This window comes from Lonchura striata, chromosome 5, assembly GCF_050655825.1.
Source record: "Lonchura striata isolate lonStrDom1 chromosome 5, ASM5065582v1, whole genome shotgun sequence".
Classification (NCBI taxonomy): Eukaryota; Metazoa; Chordata; class Aves; order Passeriformes; family Estrildidae; genus Lonchura; species Lonchura striata.
In genome coordinates this window covers 63,582,871-63,606,213 of record NC_140707.1, presented here as the reverse complement: position 1 = coordinate 63,606,213, position 23,343 = coordinate 63,582,871, and the positions used below count along the sequence as shown (strand labels likewise).

At 37.4% G+C, this 23,343-nt stretch overlaps 1 protein-coding gene across 10 annotated transcripts in view; it reads right to left on the bottom strand.

The window, feature by feature from the left end:
• TRAF3 (TNF receptor associated factor 3) overlaps positions 1-23,343 on the bottom strand; it is a 66,104-nt gene that overhangs the window by 5,798 nt on the left and 36,963 nt on the right. For 6 of the 10 annotated variants that reach the window (XM_021541371.4, XM_021541365.4, XM_085580781.1 and 3 more), the window contains 8 exons: positions 21,902-21,953; positions 19,561-19,665; positions 18,530-18,697; positions 14,249-14,329; positions 11,537-11,611; positions 9,656-9,748; positions 5,118-5,258; positions 53-227 (listed from right to left, as the gene is read on the bottom strand). In XM_021541371.4, coding sequence (XP_021397046.1) covers positions 53-227; positions 5,118-5,258; positions 9,656-9,748; positions 11,537-11,611; positions 14,249-14,329; positions 18,530-18,697; positions 19,561-19,665; positions 21,902-21,953 — 890 coding nt within the window. The remainder of the gene's footprint in view (positions 1-52; positions 228-5,117; positions 5,259-9,655; positions 9,749-11,536; positions 11,612-14,248; positions 14,330-18,529; positions 18,698-19,560; positions 19,666-21,901; positions 21,954-23,343) is intronic. The other 4 variants (XM_021541373.4, XM_021541372.4, XM_085580784.1 and 1 more) reach the window with 4 other exon arrangements.

Here is a 23,343-nt window from a genome sequence, read left to right as displayed (position 1 = left end):
AGGGACACCGTTTTCCTTTCAACAGCCCCTAGCCTGTTGTGCCCACACTCACTGGTATTCCGAGCTCCTTGCCCTGCAGTTTTATCAACACTTTCCAGCTCAGTCACTCTGTTCTGGAGGGATTCCACGCTGCTCTTCATGCTGTCAGCCTCCTCCCAGTTCTGTCGGAAGGGACGGATTTCTTTGTCCAGTTCTTTCAGTTTCTCTGCTTGACTGTCTATCACTCGCTTTACAAAATAACAGCACATGAGTTAAAATAACACAAAGACATTAATTTATGCAAATTAAACAAAGATTATATTATCAGTAATAAGACTGAATTCTAATATAAACAATTTTTTCTTATGTCTAGTATTTTAATTACACAAACTCTGAAAATTTAAAGGAATAGCCCAGGTATTAATGAAACACTTAAATATTTAGTGCTGCATAGGTAGAGCACAATCAGAATTATTTTAAAAAAGGGACTTGTTAGTGTGTACCTCTTATCTAAGGTAGTTTGATTTTTGTTTTTTTTTTTAACTTTTCAATATATGAACAATTTTCTGAGTGTCTCTACATTGGTATTATGGGCTGATACCTGTTGAGTTTCATGTGACAGTACTTAAGCAAGAAATTATGGGCACAACTTCCTGTGGTGTGGATCAAATGGCTGCCCATGTGTAGAGGTTTATATTGGTTTACAGCAAAATAACTTATGCCTGCAGGAAAATATCATTATTCTTGCACACATGGAACACGAGTACACACATGTGCAAGCTCCCAGCTCACATAAATCAGTCATCAAAACCTAAGTTATTATGTGCCCACAACCATACCAGAAGCCCTCAAGAATGTAAGCAGAATTACCACTTCTATCTCCTTAAGTACCTTTAAAATTCCCACTCTTACTTCCTAAACTCAATAACCCATGCATTTTGAAGGTGTTTTCTGTTGAGTCCTTTTTAGAAAACAAACAAAAAAATAGCCCAGCTGGTTTTGGAAAGGCATGAAATATAACACTCAAGAAAGAAACAGACAGAAAGGCCAATATTCTCTTGAAGAAGGACATTGCAAGCACCTTAGTATATTAAAATATAAACAACATATTTCCCAGTCTATCTGAAATCTGATGCAAGAAATACACAGCACTTCACATTATCACAGCTAATTTGGACTAGCAGGAATTTTAGCCAGAACCCTATAATCAGTTGTGAAGTTCAAATGATAACAAAAATATCTGAGAGAAGAAACTACTTTTGCTACCACCTACAGTTAAATTCCAAATCTAGCTTTATAGCTTTGTAGTTTCTCATCATATAGAGCCAACAAATGTAAAAATGATTTTTCATTTCTTCACAAAAATGAAGTGGCAGTTGAGTACAAAACAAGAAAATAAATTTATTTTGCATCTGCCTTCTGGTTGGCCATGTGGATTCAGTGTTCCCCACTGATGGGGAAAACCCTTCTGCCTCATGCAACTTCCATTTCCCCTTTGAGCCATTTGCTTTTAATCACATGGTTTCAGTTATACTGAAAGTCTGTAACCATTAATTGAAGGTTGTCAATTTGATGAGCCAGCTAGGAACATCAGGTTCTAGGAGTCTTGTTTTTCGTGTCGAAACAACTGGGCAATCAAACATATTTCAGGATTAATTATTTATTTCTATGTTTGTGTTTTAAAACTAGTTATGTATCTCTCACATCCAGAATTAGGGCTTTGTGAAGGAAAGCTGTGCACTGAATCATAAATGCCAGGGGTATGGGCCCAGTAAATATATGAAGCAGCTTGCCTGGACTTACAAAACAGCACCTACCAGCACAGTCACACCCTCCCACCTGGGCTGATGGTATCAGACAGCAGAGCAGGGAAGGGCTGTTAGCCATATAAAGAAGGAAACATACCACAGCATGGCCTGACTGCATGTTGTGAGAGCAGAACCAAAGGATTTGGCCACTAGTTCACAGTTAACATGCAAAAAGAACTCACAATATGCCCAAGTCTGATATTTTTCCTTTACTCATATTAAACATGAACTTTCCAAGGCACAAACAGTAACATGGCTGGGGTTTGCACAGTGCCTCACAGCTTGCATCTCTTTGGACTAGCATCAAACAAATTAAATGATCACATTTTTGTATGAAAGGGGAAGTGCTAAACATGCAGAAGAACTGTAAGCTATTCTTTTGGGAGAAGATTACACAAAGTTGTTATTAGGGACCCACTTCTCTCCATCAACCTGTGCAACATTCTACCTTTGTACACACATAACTAATTCTGGTTTAGCTGCTTCTGTTTCACATTGGCAAATGTGTAGCATTTTTATCTACTGCACCTTAACATGAGAATTCAAGAGATATAAAATAATCAGAAGTAAGACTTCTATTTAGTTTTTAAAAAGCAGTGGGATCTCTGTCTTTTTACCCTACAGGGAGTCAACCTCCCTCCTACTGGGAGATACTGCTGTACTAAATCTGAATTTAATGCAGCAGTGGCGATTTTCACTCTAATTATTCCATTAGAAAGCACACAGATGTCTCACACTGTACTCATAAATTTTCAAGTAGATATCAATTTTCTGCATGCACTTTTCATTCTAGCAACTGACCTCTCTAGATCATTAATCTTGAGTTATGTGCTTGGCAAACCATTGTGAGTTTCTTTTGATGTTGATTTTCATACGGGGTTTTGTTTAGTATTTCTACCAACTTCCAGAATTTTAGCACTATACTTAATAAAAGAATTTCAGAAAATGTCACAAGGATCTGAAGCGCTGTAATGACCTTTCCATTGCAACTGAAACTGAAAAGCTAAAGAACAGACTAGAAAAGGTACTGCTTGACTTGGAAAAGAAATCACGTGTCCTTCTCTGAAGGAATGTATTACTCATCAAATAATTTTATGTTCATGAGGCCACTGTTTCTTTTGTCCCTCAGTATCTCATGTCCCCACCCTGCTTACAATGGGCATATTCACATGCTTCCATTTCCATATGAAAGACTGGATGTGAAAGCTCCTCTCCACATGACAGCAGCCAAAAAAGTACCATGCACTGGTAAAAAGTACCAGTACAAACACTTTCCCTGGAGACCAATATATAGAAAACTCATCTGAAAACAAAACATCTCTAGGCTGAGGTTCCTGCCAGTGCCCAGACTCCTTTGATGCATTTACACTGGCTGTGTCAGATGCCTCACAGTGCAAGTGATGCTCAGTGATGCTGTTGCCACTCTCCAGCCAAAAAAAGTCACCCCACAGCCAATACTGGAACTGTACTCAGCATGGGGAGCATTTATACATCTTGGGGGATGAAGCAAATACCCCGTGTTCAGACCTGAACTGGTTAGTGCAGCATCTCTGGCTCCCAGGTAACCACAGCTGCTCAACACAACCCAGGGAAAGAATGGCTCACAAAAGGTAGCTAATTCCTTCCACTCCTGGTGGGCAACAGAAGGAGGCTGATCATGCTGCCCATGAAAAACAAATTGAGGGGTGTTTCCAGGATACCCTTAACAATCAGAAGGGATCAGGAAATTCTGCTAAGTGGAAGGAAACAGGTTGAAATAGCATTAAAATACAGTTTGGCTTAAAATAACTAAACTGAAATAGCTGGCAAGAGGAAGTAAAGAGCAGGAGGAGGGAAAAAAAGGGAAAAAAAAAAAAGAAAAAAGAGCAAAACATTTTTCTCCAGTACTTATTACCACCACAAAGCCACCTGTTGGAATCTGCTGCTTTGTAGTGGTTTGGGGTTTTCTTTTTTCCTAAACCAATCACTTGAAAATTGATTTTGCTAACACTTACAGCTCAAGGAAAAAGATATTGCAATCTGTCATTTAAGACAATAATGAAATACTCTGCTCTATATTTTTTTTTCCATTTCCACTCTCACTGCTGGCCATTGAGACAGCATGTGTAAGAACTCCAGGCTTACAAATTAACTTACCTCCTGGTAGATTCAATCAGCAATATCAGTACATACAAGGATTAGCTCCCCAGTGTCAGAATGCAATATTGCATGCAGGCAGCCACATCCCACACTATCAGACAAGTAACAATGACTAAGGCAGGCTGAGCTGGTTACTAAGTGGGCAGGTCATGGAAAGAAATTACTGCTGTAAGGAAAAATGTTGCAGTTTCCAAACTTGAAGGCTTCCTGATAAACCATCATCAAGGGTCTCCAGGATCTGAGCTCCTGAATGTGCCACCCTTTGAATTTTAACCACACACTGGTTTGAATACCTTTATCTTTCTCGAGTTAACAACATTTGCAGTTTATATGCAACGTGAATAATAAGTGAAAAAGATAATTTTATTTACATTCCTTTAAGATGGATGCTACAACAAGTATCTGATATTCTAGCAACAGACATACTACATTAATGTGTAAATGACACATCCACAATTCCTCACTAAATATCTCCTGAGGTTTCCCTTAATGTGGTTAGTATCATGCAAGCTAATACAAATTCCCAGCACCCACATCCCAAGTCAGCTCTGAATACGGAGCAAGGAATTTCAGCCTGGGCTAACCACCATGCTAGGGCATCCTGAGTATTCCTAGTTTCATGCTGGCTTGTGGCCAGGTCATTCGAAACACAGAACATGAAACTCAGAGTTAAGAGCAAAGGAATAACTACATAAATTTTCCTCAGGAGGACAGCAGAAATCTGGATTTTTAAAAAGTGTATTCAAATGCATTATGCTATGTTTCAATTAAATCCACACCAGACTGATCTCACTGATGATTAGTATTTTTTTTCACTACCAGCAAGTAGAAAAGGAATATATGTACTACTCGACAATTTTAAGGTACTAATCTTGTCCTTCAGTGGGACTTCCTTAAGCAGTTTCTTTAAGTAAAAAAAAAAGATTCTTCATACAAGAGTTTCACTTTGTTTTCAATCTTTTCCCTTTTTAAATATTTTTGTTTTAACATAGGTTAGGTAATTGCAGTGGTTTAGTGAAGTATCTTACCCCATTAAACACAACAAACCAGAAAAAAATCAGAATGGCTCCCTGATAATGTAAAATATCTCCCCCCACTTTTTAATTAGACCACCTCACTTCACAAGTGTAAAGGCACAGAACAGAAGCTACTACCATTTCTGCTTTAATGGGGAGAGTCTGTATTTCTTACCTGTAAATGAAGTATTTTAGATTCATTATTCCGCAGCATTTCCTTCTGTCTTTCAATTTCTATTTCAAAGCTACAAATCTGATTATGTAAAGTTTGTATACTCTTGTTCTTTTCCAAACTTTCATTCTGGAGCAAGGCCACCTGGAAAAAATTCTACAATTACTCCTGCCAAAGTTTATTAAAATACTAAAACACCTGTGTTAGTTTAAAACTATCTTAAACACATGAAGGGATAAGATCCTAATAAAATCTCTCTTCATGTATTGCAAATAAATAAATAAAACCCAACCTTCTGATAGCTATTTTTGCACTTCCAATGTATGGCATTGGTACAGCTTTGGCTTAAGAAAGTGCAGATGGGATACAAAACCAGCAAAGAACTTGTGTCTAAATGTAACATTTTCTTTATTCAGTTGTTGTTTAATGGCTTGGTTTCCTGGTTTACATCAACTGACTTGGGAGTTGCTTGGAGTTTGGAAGAAACAACCGAATCCACTCTAAATTGGTGTTAAGAACTCGAGCCCTGCACAGAAGGGACACCAGAGACAAGCTGAGCTGGTTGATCAGGGAACACTAATCTTCACCTACTCCAATCTGTCCTGATCTCTAGCAAGTTTAAGGAAAAACATCTGCATGGGACAGACTTGGCTTAAAAGAATGTGATGGCGATGAAAACTCTTAAAATGAGTGAATATAGACGGGATCCATGCATTTGAAGGACAATCTAGTGGTGCATACTAGTAGAAAAGACCAAAGAACTACAGGCTGTGAATTATATTCTCTCTCTCTCTGTACTGACATTTTATGAATTTATTCATTAGTGACTCATTCTGTTTTTAAAACATGAGCCTTGTTAAAAGAATATCGTATTATACATCTCCTTAGGGATGAAAGTAATACAGTAAATATTTTCTGTCACGCTGCTTAGTGCTTGTTCATTAATGTAGTTTGGAGAAAGGGGCTGCCTGGTGGTGGTGCATTGCTTTTTTGAGAAATGTAGTTTTTGCCCAGGCAAGATCATTCAGCAGCAAAAATGTAGAAAACAAAACACTTGGCACAAGATAATGTTTGGACATGTCCTGACTATTCCATAGATAGATCTTAAAACAGATATGACACAGCACCATTTCAGACCCCAAAAAATATTGATAAATGTTTCACATCATGACCAATTACTTGATGTTACATGTTCTCAAAAAATATACTCCTGGCCTCTATTACAGGTGCTTGTTTGAGGCTAAGCCATCTTCACCTCTGATGTGGATGCCACTGCAGAATTCCATCCCCCTAACTGCCCTCTAATCAGACACCATCACCAAATCCCGTGTGTGTCACTGCATTCCTAGCAGAACCTAGCCTATTTGAAAAGGTAATTAATCTCAAATCTCTGAACCAGCCTGAACTAGACAAAGGACCATTTAAGCCCTCAGGCATTCAGCAAGTTCATTAGACAGGGGCCCAAAAATACAGAGATACCATAATATGTGTGGGTATCTACTTTTCAATATAGTATAGTACAGTACATGTGCATATACACACATAGGTTGGTTCTATACTTTATACATTGAAAAACTTGCAAAAGAAACTCAACAGAAATGAGACAAAGCAAAGTCTGTCAGTGCAGAGAGAGAAGCAATACTGAGACTGGAGGAATACCTAGGTACCAGAAAAAAATTAAATTTAAACTAGTACCTCTGCCTCACAGATATTTATGATCTGCTGGGTGGATGCTTCATTTTTTTTGCATTCTCCATTTCCTTAATGAATCAGAGTTCTTTAGTTAATTGTGATCTTTACATTTCCCTTTTCTCCCTGTTTCTTCCTGAGGCCTCCCAATCACAAGGCAGTTATGCTCTGGGCCACTAAGCATTGCATCTCCATTTTTGTACAAGTTATAAAATGTGGGCCTGTTTTGTACAGAGATTTTTCTACACAGCTTTACAGAACACAAGAAAAGTAGAGTTATGTCCTGCAGTCATTAATTGTACAGAACTTCATTGCTTAGTCAGCAATTGTAGTTAATGATTTGTGAATTAAAAAAAAAAAATCAGTACAAAATATTTCCCCAACTATAGTTTCAGCATAAGTCTTTAGAACTTCAGTTTAAAAAAGGGTGAAGGAAACACACCATCTAATTACAAATTGCATCAGCTTCCTTTACTTAGTTGGCATATTTGAAATATTCCTAGGAAAAAGCATGCTCTTATTCAGCAATTTTGCAAGTTAAGCTGTTGCTTACTGAAGAATAGAAAAAACCATATGCCACAAGAAACTGTATTCAAACAGGTTCCATATTTAAGTCTCGTATCAGAAAAAGATAAGAGTTTATACCAGTTTTCTGTAAGAATGTGATGAAGACACAAAATTACGTTCAGCTGATTATTTCCAACATTACAAAACTGTGGGAGTTCAGTCTGCAATTCTACATCATCACAGAGGGGGAAAAAGCCCTGAATTTTAATTCCCCCTACAAAGTTTTGATTCAGGATTTTACATCTGACCTTCTCTTACTGCTCTTTGCCACCAGCACCATTCAATACCAAACTCCTAACTTAGCATGAGCTTTGCAGCGCTGAAGATCTCCAGTTTGCCTACTCCACATGCACTGTTAAAGAATGTGGTGACTGGGAGAACTTCTCCTTTCCCCTCCAGAGAGAACCCCAAATGAAATCTTGACCCTGTACAAACTAAGAATTCCACTGGCTTCAGTAGGGCCAAGATTTCTGAGATACCCATCAGCCAAGTTAACTTTGCACTGTTATTCTTCAGTGCATTGATTAATTTTTTCCTCAAAGAAGAGCACAGCAATGAAGTTACAAATCATTTTGTTACCCTTCCCTAGACTAAAGTCACTGACATATGACATGTGGTTAGCTATTCTGGTAACTTGGCACTGGCTTGGGATTTCCAGTGATTCAATTCTTTATTATGAATAGGAAGAAGTCTATAAAGCAGGAAGTAAAAACAAAAAAAATGGACATATGATGATAAGCAGTTATGTCCTAAATGAAAGTTGAAACAGAAGTCAAGCATAAAACAGTAGTGAAGTGTATCATCCCTAAGGTCTGTAAGAGACAAACACAGAACCACTGGGCATTTTTTAAATGACAAAGCACCTCTCAGGACACTGAGAAAAGGCAGAACATGATCTATTCTGCAAGTCAAAGGGAAGGTGGGTTTTTTCCTATGATGTGAAATAAGTTGCATAGTTTTCATCAGACTAATGAAAAATGAACTAAGGATATGAATCTGTATCTCTCAAAACTGAAAAATGTAAAGTTCCTAAATTGACAAAGTTTCAGATGCAAAAGCAAACTTATGTTAGGGATCATCAAACTAAGACCTACCTACACATGTAGAAAAATTTGTCTAAAAATATTTGTATTAGAACTCTGCCAGGTTCAATGGCTTCCTTAAGAGGCTTCAAGTTCAGTTCAGGAACAACCATGCTGGGGGCAAAAAACATATTTACACTATTCCAGTTAACGTCTGCTTTAAAACTACAATTCCTGCAGCTGCATGACCTTGCTGGAGACCCAGGCAGAAGAGACCTCTGTAGGACAAGAAAGGAATGTGCTTCCTAGACAGAGTTTCTTGTGATCTAGCTTATGATCTGCTCTGAGATGACAGAAACCATACCCTAATGCCACTGAGCTTACACTGGAACTGCTACTTGTGAACTCATTTGAGAAAAGTCTGAAGGGGGCTCCTCACTCTTGTGCCTGCATTTGTAGAATACTTTGGTAATTCTGGGATCTTTTTTTCCCCTAAAAATACAGAAACATCAGTTTGATGTCCATATAAGATTTTTTTTTTTTTTCAATAGGATTTAAGAAAACTGCAATCTGTTCTGAAGTTTTGCATTTTTTAAATCAAAGGCTTGAATTTTATTCACAGAACATGTGGTTAAGTCATTCAAGCTTATTCACAAGATCATAGATGATACAACTCCCAGCATCTCCCAAATCCCAAACAATTTAAAACCTGGAGTCCCAAGGAAACACTGCAACATGAACTTCATGCTGGTCTAGCACTAAAGCAGACATCATCATGCCCATGAGTAACAGTATATTTAATTTAATTAAACTGTGCAAGCCTTAAGGTTTGGAGAGCAAGAATAAAAATAAATAAAATAAATAATCAGTTTATTACACACTTCTGAAGTTATGTCAGGAAAAATTATTAGCAAGCAAAGATACAGCTCACAGTGCTGCCATGGCTTTCTAAACTCTGTTCTGTAAGAAGACAACTCAGAGAGGAAACATAACACTGGACTGTTTATTTATCTGAAGAAAGTGTTTTCATTAAGTTATCAATAAGGAAAATTATCCATGGAGTTGCGAAGCCAAGTTTCTCACAGCATTTTATTATATAGCAAAGGTACAAAGACATGCTAAATGGCTTGATAGCTTTTGAAATCTACTAGTGCTTTAGCTGTAATGTTGAACAGCTGTAAAACAGGAAAAAAAGTGCTTCTTCCAGTACTTTTGTATGATTTAAAGAAGTCAATGAAAATTAGAAGTGAGTAGAAGATATACCTTATTTTCTAGAGCATTGCTCCACTCTTTCAATAAGTTAACATGCTGCACTGCTGAGCTGGCTTCATGTGCTTTAATTTGTTGGTTTGTTCCCTGTGACAACAAAGAATTTATACATTTTAGCCAATTCCACTTCTTTTAAACCTACAAAGAAAGAGTATATAAAGACATTGAACCAATACTACATATTTTGGTTCACAGGTCCTTGTTGCAGAACTGTAGAGAGGAGGGAAATCTACTTGGGAATTTACAAAAAATCAGGAATACATTTAATATAGCAAGTGTTTTATACAACTGCTATGTATCTCCATCCAGTGTGCTTGATAACTCAGAAACAATAAAGATGAACAAGATTTACAAAATGAGTTGTATTTTAGAGTCCTTTGTGTAGCTTAGAACTAAACAAAGCACAATAAAACCCTTGAATCATATAAAATCTGAAAGTTCCAATTCCACTAACAGTAATTTAAAACTTCTGTTCTATTTCATTAACAGCTTCATAAGCATTACATTTTCCTTCAGCTGAATATTAAAGACAAATATTTAAGATAAATTTATCATCACTGGAAACTGCCAGCTTTATAAACTACACTGACTTATTACAATGCCTGTTTTGTCATGTTTATGATGTTACCATGATTGTTCCATGATATTCAGATATGCTGCCTCTGCACAACCTATAAGTGCTGTTACAAATAATCACTATATAAAGAGTTTACAGAACACACATAGATTCTATACAGAGTACATAAGATGCAGACCACATTACTTACTTCGTTTGTATTGTGTTGCTTACACCTACTTCAGCAAGTGCTTTGCAATGCAGAGGATAATTAGCTTTGATGGTAGATAGTACTGCAAAGCAACTGAAAGGGTTTCAATGATCCTCAAGGTATGTACTCTATATAAAGTACTAAAAATATATATGTGGATATATGTACATATATGCACACATATACATACATAAAATGAATGGCAATACGTACAACATAACAGTGGGCAGGGTTACAGCATTGATCAGTTCTACCACTAAGAGCATTACTGTTAACATTTAAAAAGATGAATGCTCATTATTTAAGAACCTGGAAATACCTGCAGGACATCTATAGAGACATGTTGCTCTTCAGTGAGTCCTTGTACTTTTAAATAACCATGGGCTAACAAATTAATCACTCTATCACATACACACCATTTTTTTCCTGTCAGCGGTTTCTGAAATGTCCTGACTAATATTTTAATTACATAAGCATCCAAATTCCCCAGGATTTATGGTAAGGGAAGCAGAATATTGGAAGAAACTGGAAGAATACTACTGAAACTAAACTCCCAGGTTTGACTTTATTTTTTTAAATATTGCAGGGATTGCCAGGATTAAAACCTAAAACTTTTTTAAAAAAATAAATTTCATGCTTTGATTATACACCTATGTGCACACAGACATATTAATGCACATAAAAATACATGTTTTAAGTGTGCTAACCTATATGTAACTTCAATTAAAACACACAAATGAGAGAAAATATAAACATACTTAGTTCAAGAAAATGCTTTAATAGAAAGAACTGAAGTTACTAGTATATTCTCCGAAGAACTAAAGAGACTTTCCTCTTATCCTACATTAACAAGTTCTTCAAATGTATCATATTCCTATTTTGACAAGATACACCTAATACCTGAACTCACAAACCACTGCAGGAATGTGTGGGCTTTTCATGTAGTTTATTTTTAAAATGCAAAATCAAACATCTCCTGTATAATCACTTGGTGCAACTGGATGATTTTCTTAACTGAAACTAGAGACGTCCAGAACTTTAATGTCAAAGAATTAGGTTCTATTTGCAGACTTTCATCAATTGGGAAGTATAATTGTTATATACTGACCTGAAAAGTGCAGCCATAACGCTTAAAACTACAGGTACTTGGGGCATTAATACATTCTGACAAATGTGCATTCAACTGCAATAGGAAAAAAATGTGAGTTTTGGCAAAAAGACTTTGGCATGATAACATAAAGGGCAGAGATTATCAGGTTTGTATTGTGTGCCATTTGCAGAACATACAACACACATGTGTATATTTTCTCCAGTCTGATCTCAAGTGCTAATTCTGTATATACACATATGTAAACCACACTCACATGCCAATACAGTATACAGCATGATACATTAAATATACAGTGAAACTTCTACCAAAGACTATTTCAATGGGCAACCCAATTTTAAAAAGACCAAAACAAACAGAAAGAACATACTCTATAATTGATTTCATTTGACTTTAGTGAATGGCTAATATTTTCTCAAAAAAGGATTTTTTTTTTTACTGGTGCTCTGAGCAAGTCTTAAGATCAGTTTCACTGTAATACGGTACATTTTTTTCTAATCCTAATTTCATGAGGAACCGACTTTTCAAAACATAACATGCAATTCTCCGTGCCTAAATTTAACAGTTAAACTACACAAAAAAGACTAAACAAGTACTGCATGAAACAGACAAAATTTTAGAATAGGTACAGTTAAGTAACTTTTAAAAAATGCAGTACACAGGATTAAAACTGATTAGTAAAATGCCTGCATTTTTCACAGATTGAGATTTAGTCCAATATCTTGGATTATTATGAGCACAGACCACTTTTCATTTAAAAGTAAACCAATTCACAGAAGCATATACATATACATGGACAGCAGCAGCACAGATGGCAGCAGCTGGATGCATACTGCCTAAAAGTTGGAGCAGAAAGACATTTTTGGAAAGGACAGCCTAAGAAACACTCTCTTTTCAAAAACAGAGTCTGCAGTTTGTATTTCCCACAAATCAGTCAGAAGCCAGAGCCTGGCTCCTCAGCTGGCATCACTCTTTTGGGTTGCAGAATCTCATCTGAAATTCCCACACCTTATGCCCCACATGACTCAGCTCAGCCACCTCCCTGGAAAGAAGTGGTGAATCAACATTGCTCTCAATGTGTAGCTCTGGAACAGACAAGAGAGTCTTTAAAATCTCATACTGAGATGCCATCAGTCACTCATCTCTGATTCACAACTATTGTATTCTAAACACTACCTGTAGAAATTCACAGTATCGTTTCAAAAGACACGCAGTGGAGAAAAAAAATGAAGTAAGAAAGGGACATGTGGTCTAACAGGTTTTACAAGAATGCCACGTTTTTCAACTTCTGAAAACCAGAAGTCTGCAAAAGAGTTATGAATTAAACATGAAAATTGCCTTTTACTCTACAGTCAGATATCCACTTGTACACTCTGGAATTTTCTCAAACTGTTAGGCAGGCATTTTCCCATTTTCTGCATTAGACTTCTTGTCCCTAATCATGCAACCAAGGAATACATATATTTTCACAGTATTAGAAAAAAAAAAAATTAAGCAACATACAGCAACAGATGATGCAGGGCAAAGGGCTGTTTAAAGTTCTGTTTCTACCCATGGTTTCAAACCTCATTCTGACTCTGTGTGTAACAACCCAGCCTTTAATGGTGCAGCCCTTACAAGCACTCAGACACATCTCTTCTGAAAGTAACTGCTGAAGTCAGGGTTTAAGAGTAAGCCAAAGTGCTCCAAAACCAGGATCTAATCTTGGCAGTAAGCACTGGTAGGGTTGGCCAGTATATGTATTTTCTCTTTTCTTAACAGCTCAATTTCTCTTAATAAATACAGTATCTATCATATATTTTGTATTTCATTATCTTGGAGGAAAAGACTGCATTAAACTTTGGCAGGAGTCTTATGTGCCTTCTGCACTCTGCTACAATTAATAATTTACAAGTGCAACTGAAAAATGGTATAAATCCAGCTTGGGAAGTAAGTAGCACAGGAAAGAGAAAATCTCATCCTCAGATCAGAAACTTCACTTTCCATAAAACAGGCTTACTGAGTGATGAAGACTTCAGTAAGTTCTTAAGGGAAAAATTAAGTACCTCAAATTTTGACACATGCTACTTTTATCTTTTCATGTACAAGAACATGGATCTCTTCAAAGCCAGGCTTGAGGGTTTTTTTCATTTACATATAACTGGAAGCTTCTACACATCAGGAGAAACTTTTATGCATTGTTGCATCTGCTGTTGGAGTGCTGTACTCAGCCTTAATCTTATGCCATTTCTCTAAGTATCAGTTACTATCCCCCCCCCCAAAAAAAAAAAAATAGATTTAATAGTAATTTAAGTTTTTCCATGAAATTTCACATCTACATTTTTATAGTCTTTACTAACTCTTGTCAACGTGAACTGAATCATAATTGTGTATTTTAATATAAGCTAACTACCCCAAGATGCTGCTTTATGGTGCTGAAACGAGGGAAGGGCAGGGGGAAAGATAGTAAAAACAAAAGCAAGAAGGACATGCACTAACCTTGGACAAGCCAAGTGTAATAATGACTCAAATTAAGAAATAGTTTCTTTTTAAAAAGTTTTTCAAGAACTCATTAAAAATATTTGAGTGTTATCACACTTAACTGTGTGGTAGAAAAAGCTTTTCCTTAGATCTCACATTTTAACAAGAAAATGGCTTCTGGCAAAATTCTTGCGAGATCTTACTAAAGACATTATTTAGTTTTTCAGCACAACACTGGGCATGACTTCTTACCTCGCTCCTCATGAGTGTTTTAACACTACATTTATGAGGACATGAAACCATGACACATGGGCAGTCTGTATCTTCATGTTTCTACAGAGGAAAAAAGTAAACAAACCACAAATCAGATCTTACACTTTAATTAAGAAAGGACTTACCTGCAAAGAAAAGCATCCTACAATAATTAAAAATCCCACAACATTTTTTCAATTATTATTCCCAATTGCGCAGTTAAAGAACTGCAATTGCTCAAACATAATTTTATACTTTTGATGGAGGTGTTGATATTCTGAAGCAAAACCAAGAGGTTCGTTGTCTTCTCCCATGCAAAGCAAATCTATTTGCTTCCCATTTTATTGGTTTTACTTCATACAATCAAACAGTAGTCAAAGTCAAACTTTAACCCCCAACAATTACTTACAAAATTGGGCATCTTTAAGAGAAAGCAGAACCAGTGCAGATGTCCTTTCTAGAAAGGGCATATACTGCATGGAAAAGTTCATCAGAAATGTACACTATCCACTCCCAGAGATTCTCTTCCTATTCTTTTCTAATTTTGATTCCCATACACCTGATACTAGGACTCACCGTTACACATCACGATGCTGGGCAGGGAGGGATTTTAAGATGACAGGTATCTCAGCATAGCTGTCAAATCCTACCACCCCAGTGAGGGAAGAAAGTCAGACCCAAGATAACTGAATTTACATTTCCTCTGTTTTCTCAACAAAATGAAAAATCTGTTTCCTGTCAAGTGACACGTCCCATTCAACTTGAAACACACTGCTTAATTTCTGGTACTTCAGGAAAGCAAAGGAAACAAAGCTCTAGATTTACAAGCCTGTTAGAAAGGGAAGAACAAATAGCATGGCCCTTTTTGCCCAGTAACCAGGTCTATTTTTTGAAAGAAAACCGCGAGGTAAAGGAGATCTGATCTCCAAGATGTGAAAGGCCTTGGTGGGAATTCTGGCATAAATCTGCCACCATCTGAAGTCGTGTATCTCCTCCTTTTAAAGCAGGCCATCAGATGCTGTCCTGAGCCATCTACCCTGCCATGCTCCCCATTCACACTCGCTCACTTGGGACGTGGTGCAGTCCCAGCCACAGGAACCAGGGAACCCTCAGCTGCTCCTCAGCCAGAGAGCTGGGACAGCTCCTGAGCCATCTGCAGTCTGGCCCCAGCAGGGTACCCACCAGGAGCAATGCCACCCCCTCTCCTCAGAACAGCCTGCCAGGGTGACAGCGATGCTCTTCTGACAAGTGGAGCCCCAAAGCACCAAGAGCTGGACCTGGGCCTCTCATTCTGAACACATCTGGAATTGTGCTGAAGGGAGACATCTCACACAACCACTTTAGGAGCCTAATGCCCTACACACATCATTAATTATTTATCAACTACAAAACCAGACAAGTAATACTCCCTTCTAATGTTCATTCCCTAATTTTCATTCCCTAACCCTGTTCCCTAACCTACCCAAACCATCTGACAAAGGCTGTGACACTAAGTCTTGGTTCATGATAAAAAGGCAACATGCAACTCCTTAGCATTCTCTCCTGTTTTCCTCCTTGCTCCACATCCCAGTGTCCACCCACTGAAGCCACAGCAAGCCTTTCCAGAGACTTCAGGATATACTAGAGTAACCCCAGTCCAGTGGCAGAACTCCCTCCCTCCTAACCTCAATTCACACAGTGGAGTACATAAAGCCAAACACCAAATGCAGTACAAACCACAGGTCATAGCACATGCAGGGCTCCCAGCACAGGTGAGGGCAGGCCAGGATATTAACACTACTCACAGAAGAGCCAGTGCCACATTAGGAACATGTCTGGCTCCAGAGCAGTGACAGGCAGCAAGGGACAATGTCTGGGGTCTTCCCTGATGCTATCCCAGTCAGCCCAGCTGTATTTCAGAGCACTGGGCAGAGCCCAGACTGTCCTGGCAGGGTCTGGTTTATGGCCAGGGTTTCAGGGAGGAGCCCAGGCATAAAACAGTGCTGTCCTTCCAGATCCGTATCACTCTGCTGCTGTCTGAGGATCAGTGCTACAGGACAAGCACTTCCAAGCAGCTTTGTGGATTATATACAGAAAAATACAGTAATCCAGAAGCATTTCATACTACTAATTTCCATTCTAACAATGCACCATCTTTATCTGTCATGGGGTAGAGGATGGAAAAAGTAGGTTTGTGACAAAAAGAAACCCTAAATTTTTAGACTGTTTGAACAAAGGACATTAAGAGGCGAGTGAGCATGCAGGCAAGAAAAATACAATCTACAAAAGCATTCTACTGACATTGTTAACTTGTTGGAGTCTGCCTCCAACAACGGGGATTTCCTACCCCACGGGTCACGGGATTCTATGAAGACATGAACCACATGTTCTCCAGTAAATTTTTTTGTTTCCATTTGCATACCTTTTTTCTCAGTCTGCTCCCCCATCTCCGTTTTCAGTTCAAGTCACTGAGGCCAGCTTCAGTCATTACATTAGAGAAAATTCCAGGCTGCAGAACCCAGAGATGAACTCAAGTTCATCTTTAAAAGTCTAGTTTTGTCAACGGGGCGACAAAACTTAAATGAGAAGTCAAAAGAAACCTTACAGTACTTAAAGGGGCCTACAGAAAGCCAGAGAGGGACTTCTTTTACAGAGGCATGTAGAGATTGGACAAGGGAGAAGGGTTTTAGGCTGATAGAGGGCAGATTTAAATTAGATCTTAGGAAGCTCTAGACTGTGAGGATCATGAGGCACTGGAACAGATTTTCCAGAGAAACAGTGAATGCTTAATTCCTGGAAGCATTCAAGGCCATGCTGGATGTGGTTTTGAGCAACCTGGTTGAGTGGAAGCTCTCCCTGCCCACAGCAGAAAGGTTGGAACAAGAATGATCTTTAAGATCCCTTCCAAGTCAAACCATTCTGTGATTCTAAGATTCAAACATACAGTGTTATTAAGCTTCTGATTCTTATTACTAAAGTATAGCGAGATAACATTTTAATCAGGTCACAACAAAGAAGCCACGTCTGCATTTCTATGACCACTGAACTTTTAAAAATCTAGGAGAAAGCCCCAAAAATATCAGCCTATCAAGTTTGCAGAACATAGTAAAAACTCACTGATTCTGTCTGTTAAGACACCACACATTTTTTAATATCAGTTTTTGCCTCATGCCAATCCCCAGCCTAATCATAATTCTGGGAGAACAGCATCCATAATCTACCTAAATACATTTCACCTCTGTATTGGAATGTACAAGAATAAATACAGGACAGACAATTTTTTCTGTGTATTTTCACATCTCAGCCACCTGTAAGGCACAGTTATTGAACTACCAGCCCCTGCAAGTGTGCACTCAGTTAATTGAGAGCCAAATCTAAACCAGAACTTGGCAAGTTTCTACCTATGCCTTTTTGTAACAACATCTCCAAGCAAAGAACACTTCTCATCGTTGTCAGACTTCACCTAACAAACAACATACAAGAACACAAATGAGAATAAAACTTTTGTCAGTCTTACTGTAGTAAGAAGGTGTGAAATCCAAGTCCATCAAACTACAGAAACTATATAGACAATTTTAAAATACTTCAAATCATACCAAGATAGATTCAGCATATTTTTCCATGTCAAATAACATAAACACAGTCAAAGTTAAAATTCAATGTGTAAAAAAGCATGACTTTCTCAACCTCTGCTCTGTAATTCTAACCCTCAATATGCTGCCTATCAGACAAGCTACTCTGATGCCAAGAACAGCAGTAACTCATCCTTGTCCTGTCATGTACCACTGCTCATTATGCCAAGGTACAATTTGCTTTTGCATTCTTCCTTTCCTCTCATAAGACAGAACTGGTTTTACACTCTTCCCTTCCTCCCATAACAGATCACACAGTACCCAAGAAGGACGACATAGAAGATGTTATTTTTCCAGTCAATTGCAATGCTTATGCTTTTCTTACATAATATGTGATAGTTATTATAGTAGTTACATTTATTATCAAAATTGCAAAAAAAATCTAAAAAGCACAGGAAAATTAACTTCAATATCAATACCAGGCAGTGGATCTGAACTTTTTAAAATAAAATATCTGAACATCAGAATAAAGAAAATATTTCCTGTTCAATGCACTTTTTTTTTCAGGAAAAAGACATGTTTTGAAAGTCAGCCTATTTTCTTTTTTGAATTATTAATTCTGGCTAAAGGGCTAAAGCTCTTTTGGCAGCTACAGAAGGTCAAGAAAAGTTGTTATTATTCTACATTAATGTAGGGAATCTTGATGTATATACACAAGAAAATACTGCACCTGCAACATAATCATTGGGACTTGGCTTTTACAGTATTTACAGGTTGTCTCCCGGTATTTACAGGTCTTCTCTACATGGTCTGGCAAATCTTTTCTCAGTATTTTTTCTTTGCAATCAGCACGAGGACATGGGAGTTCTTCGAACTGACAATCAGTCCTCAAATGCATCTGAAAGATTAAAGAAAAAAAAAAAGTCAATCCAATTAAGTTTTGTGGATGCCTTCCATCCTTTGAAGACTTCAGAACCAAAGTAAGGAGAGTTATTTTGTGAACTTCAACCCACAAGAGCAAACACTGATAAAACTATTCAGGAATACATTTCTGACTGTACAGTCCCTTTAACTGGACAGCTGATTTCACTGCATTACAGATGTACATGAGCTACTCCTACATTAAAAGCATTCTAACAGCACAAAATTCTACCCAGGCCATTTAAAGAAAAAGTAAGCCCCTTTTTTAAATGGGTATTATTCCACATAAACACAGATGCTGCTTTAAATTGTTTAGGTACCTGTGCTTGCTCACTCAAAGCAAGAATCTACAAATCTTACTGCAAACTGCTGTGCAGCCATACCATACAACTGCTGAATTACTGCTATCTCATGCCTTCACCAAAACAGCTACAGCTTATTTTAACAACTCTGGAGAAGCTAAAGGTTTAATTTAAAATATAAACACCACATGAGAGGATTAAGATAAATAAAAACACACAAAAATAGAAATCAAATTTCTCACATTTGTCAAGTACACACTAAGATTCTTCACTCTTCTGTTTCTCTTTCCAGTTCTCATTTGGTTCATACGTTTATATTTCCAAGCTTTAGTGCCAGACAATCACATGATTCTTTTAGAATTCCTTACAGTTCATAAAAAAGCTGAGTTTTAAAACAATTTAAATCTATCATAACATTTCTAAATCACATTAACCACCAGTGTGAGTAAGGTAAGAAACTGACTGTTATTTTAATTTGCAAGAATTTTTAATCAATCTCTAACTCAAAAGAAAGTTTAAGACTGTTAGATTAACTCACCAGTAATTGACCCAAAGACAGCTGCTCCTTACAGCCCTTGTTTTCATTTCTGCAATATATCTGAAGGGCAAGTAGTTCTCTCCTGCAACAATTATCTTTAAATACCTGAAAAATCAAAAATCACTTAATTTTAGAAACTGAAAGCCATTCAAGGATATGCAAGTTCAAATAAAGTAGAAGCCATGCAATTCAGCTACAACAGTGTCAGTCAATTCTAGATTTATATGCCAGAAATAAAATCTTGCTATTCTATTTTTCTAGAATGTGCACAACACTGAGGTTCCTCAGCAGCAAAGCAGCTCAATGAAAGAGTACTTGGACAGATACTCTACTACTGTTTCAGCTGTACTGTAAATACAATAAAGGGAAAGGTACAAGAAAGAACCAAATTTGGTTTTTGCTTGCCAATATTAGGCCTGCACAGGCTAGAACTCTCCCCATTGTTTGGGGAGCTGCTGTATTAGGCACAATACCATAGGACAAAAGAGACTGAAAGCACAGTAGTTTGGGGAGGAAGCGTTTCATCAATTGTGGTCCCAAAATTAGGAGACTGGGTGGCTGGAATACCTACCTGCACATCAGTGGTGACAAATAATTACAGATATTTTCTAAGGTTTTGGATGGAACCTTATTCACAGATAAGCAGGTTTTAACTATTTCTCAATTTTAATACTTATAAGCACTTTCAGCATTTTTGTCCACAATAAAACTGGAAGAAGTTACAGATAGAAAGGTTGGGGTTTGAGTTTTACCCCATGAGAGACAACACAACTGAACTCTCAAGGAGCCAAACTGCAAAAGGCAGGAACTAGACAGAGACAAGAATTGAAAACCATTAATGCTATTTTAAAGTCCAAAACTAAAGAGATAAACTTCTAATTGTTTTTCAACTGCTTTAATAGCCATTAAGAAATACCTAAGAACCAAGCCCAACCCATGACTGCTTTTCTGATAAACAGACTCCTGTGATAATGTGCACACTGCAGCACACTTGCAATTATGGAATGGTTCTGCATGCTAACACTTAACCAAGAATTATAATCCACCTGCCCACAGTGACTATGAACCTATTCCCAGTATCAGTGAAGGAGGGAACACTGCAATCACTCATCTGATCCCATCTGACACAGGTCACTGATTTCTATTTACTTTTCAGAAGCGTGTGGGAAGTTTAATGAATCAATAAGTCTCATTTAAATAATCAATTGGCTATGCTGCAGTATCTCTTCCAAAGTAATTCACAGGGTCAGTATGCAGAGTTTTGCTGACTGAAGGTAAGGTAAGAAGACAACCTTTCAAGTTTTTCAAAGACTATCTAAAAGCATTTCTGTGATTTAGGACTTCAGCATTTTGTGGAAAGAGAGGTTTCCAGTTTCATGAAAAACACTAATTTGCAGAGTTAGTCTAATAAGTATTTAGTATACATCGGCCTTCTTGTCCTTTTTTAAAGATATTTGAAGTTTCATAATAAATGTACATTTTTATGTATATTGAGAGCCAGAAAGTCAAGAGTTAAAAGAACAAATAAATTAGGCATCAGTATTGTTGGTCTGAGCTTCTGGAGAGTCCCTCCATGTCAAAACTAAATTACACTGAAAACTGTTCAGAGAACTGTTCTGGATTAAAACAAAGACAGATTAATGTACCCATCAAACTTTTCTTCAAAATTGTTATGAACACAAGTACTCATTTGGGCAAGAAAGACTACTAGCACAAAAACTTTACTAAACACTTTAGCAATAATGTAAAACCACATAAACCATGTACTAAGTCAAGAAGTTTATCTACCTTCAACGTTTCAAAGGCAGCAAAAAGTTGTGATGTGAAAACCAGTGAAGAGGGTATCACTGAAATAACTTATGCATATAAAAAAGAATCTGATTCCATTATCATTACTGTAACTCCCCACTGTCCTAATTCCAGTGGGGTTCACTGAACACCACACTGTAAAAGAGATGAGTGAAACAGTAGCCACTGGTCCAGAGCCAAATCAGTGTTCACCTAGGCCTGTCACATCCCTGCATCTACAGGAAATGGAATATTTCTTATCCTCTTGATTGATGGGAGGACAACCGCAATGTGTTGCTGCAGCTCCCAGCTATGAATAAGAGATGTGACACCTGTCTCGACATTTTGGGATGAAGCTGTCATGTTTTCTACCATGAGGTTAACAGGAAAAATGAGCCACCTACCTCTATAAATGCATGGCTTAGGTTTTATGACAAACCTACCTTTTTAGGCAGCTTATTAGGTCTATGAAATAATTACCACATAACAGTAGCACAATTTGTGTATGCCACACAGTTCAATACTCTTGAATAAGAAACAATTTTAACAATACCTTATCTTTTACTATGCTTTCTTGACATGCTGTACATTTTGGACTAGAAGACCTGAAGAGAAAAGAGAAAAACTATTTTAGCTCATCTGAATTTTTGTAGTACAAGAATTTCAGTTTATGAAGCACTTAGTTTTGATTATTCAATATATTCTAAAACCATTAGAAGTGGATATAGTTAATTGTAAGGAGAAAATACAACATTATTTCAATAAATTTGAACATTTGAGTTTTCAGTGTAAATTGGAAACTTTACTTTGGGCATATGGCATGCTCAAAGTAAAATGACCACAATGTCTCCAGACAACTGCACAGTGGTTTTCAAATTAGCAAAACTCATTCCCTGTTTTTCAGTCTGCATCTGATCCAAAATAGTTGCCATTTCTCAATCTGTGCAAACAGGCAAAATATTGTTTCTTCAATTATTGTTTTTCAAACAATACCTAATGAAAATTTACTTTCTCAGACAGTCAATTATATATCCTTAGGGTAAAAAAGTATTTATGTCCATCTCCTTCAAGTCTGTTCTGGTTTTAGCAACTGTTACAGATGCTTGCTGCCTCCTCTATCTGAACTACTGCCTTATAGCTGTCTTGGTAAACTAATTATTAAACTTGTGACCTTTTGGACAACAGGCAGAATCAGGAGCAGGGCAGATTGTGAAGAGAAACTGGAGTGCAGAAAAAGCTGAGTTTCTACAGCTGTTTCTGGTTCTGACCTGCCAACTGTTGTAGTGTAAACCCCTTAGAATCATAGAATGGATTGGGTTGGAAAGGAGTAAAGCTCATCTGGTTCCACTGCCCTGCCATGGAGAGGAACACCTTCCACCAGAGCAGGCTGCTTCATTCGTGGTGGAGTCACCATGCCTGGATGTGTTTAAAAACAGACTGGATGTGGCACTTGGTGCCATAGTTTAGTTGAGGTGTTAGGGCTGGGTTGGACTCAGTGATCTTGAAGGTCTCTTCCAACCTAGTGATTCTGTTCCTTTTTAGTTCCTTTTCCCCACATAAAATGGGAACAGTGAAAATTATTTCCCTTCTAAAGCACAGAGTCAAAAAGCACTAGGTTAAAGCTGTGTGAATTCTTTCATAAAGCAACTCACTGACAGGCTACCTAAGCTGTGGCTGCCAGCAGCAGTGCAAATCAATGTCAAAGGCTAAAAAAGTTCAATTATGTTATATATTCTGTATAGTTATTTCAAATCATCTTGCTGGCTTCTGCTTTTCAAACCAGCCATTTTGTGTTTCATCACATTTCTGAGCATCTTAAGTACCTTGAAGCTTCAGTATCTATAATGCTTTTTATAAGTCAGAGAAAAAAAGGGAATCTAAACTACATCAGGGCATATAGTGTTTAATACAATGACATGCTTTCCTTGCTCTTACTGAATTCATTCAAGCATCCAACTTGCTTTTTCAAACTACTCTTGCATACTGAGCAGACAT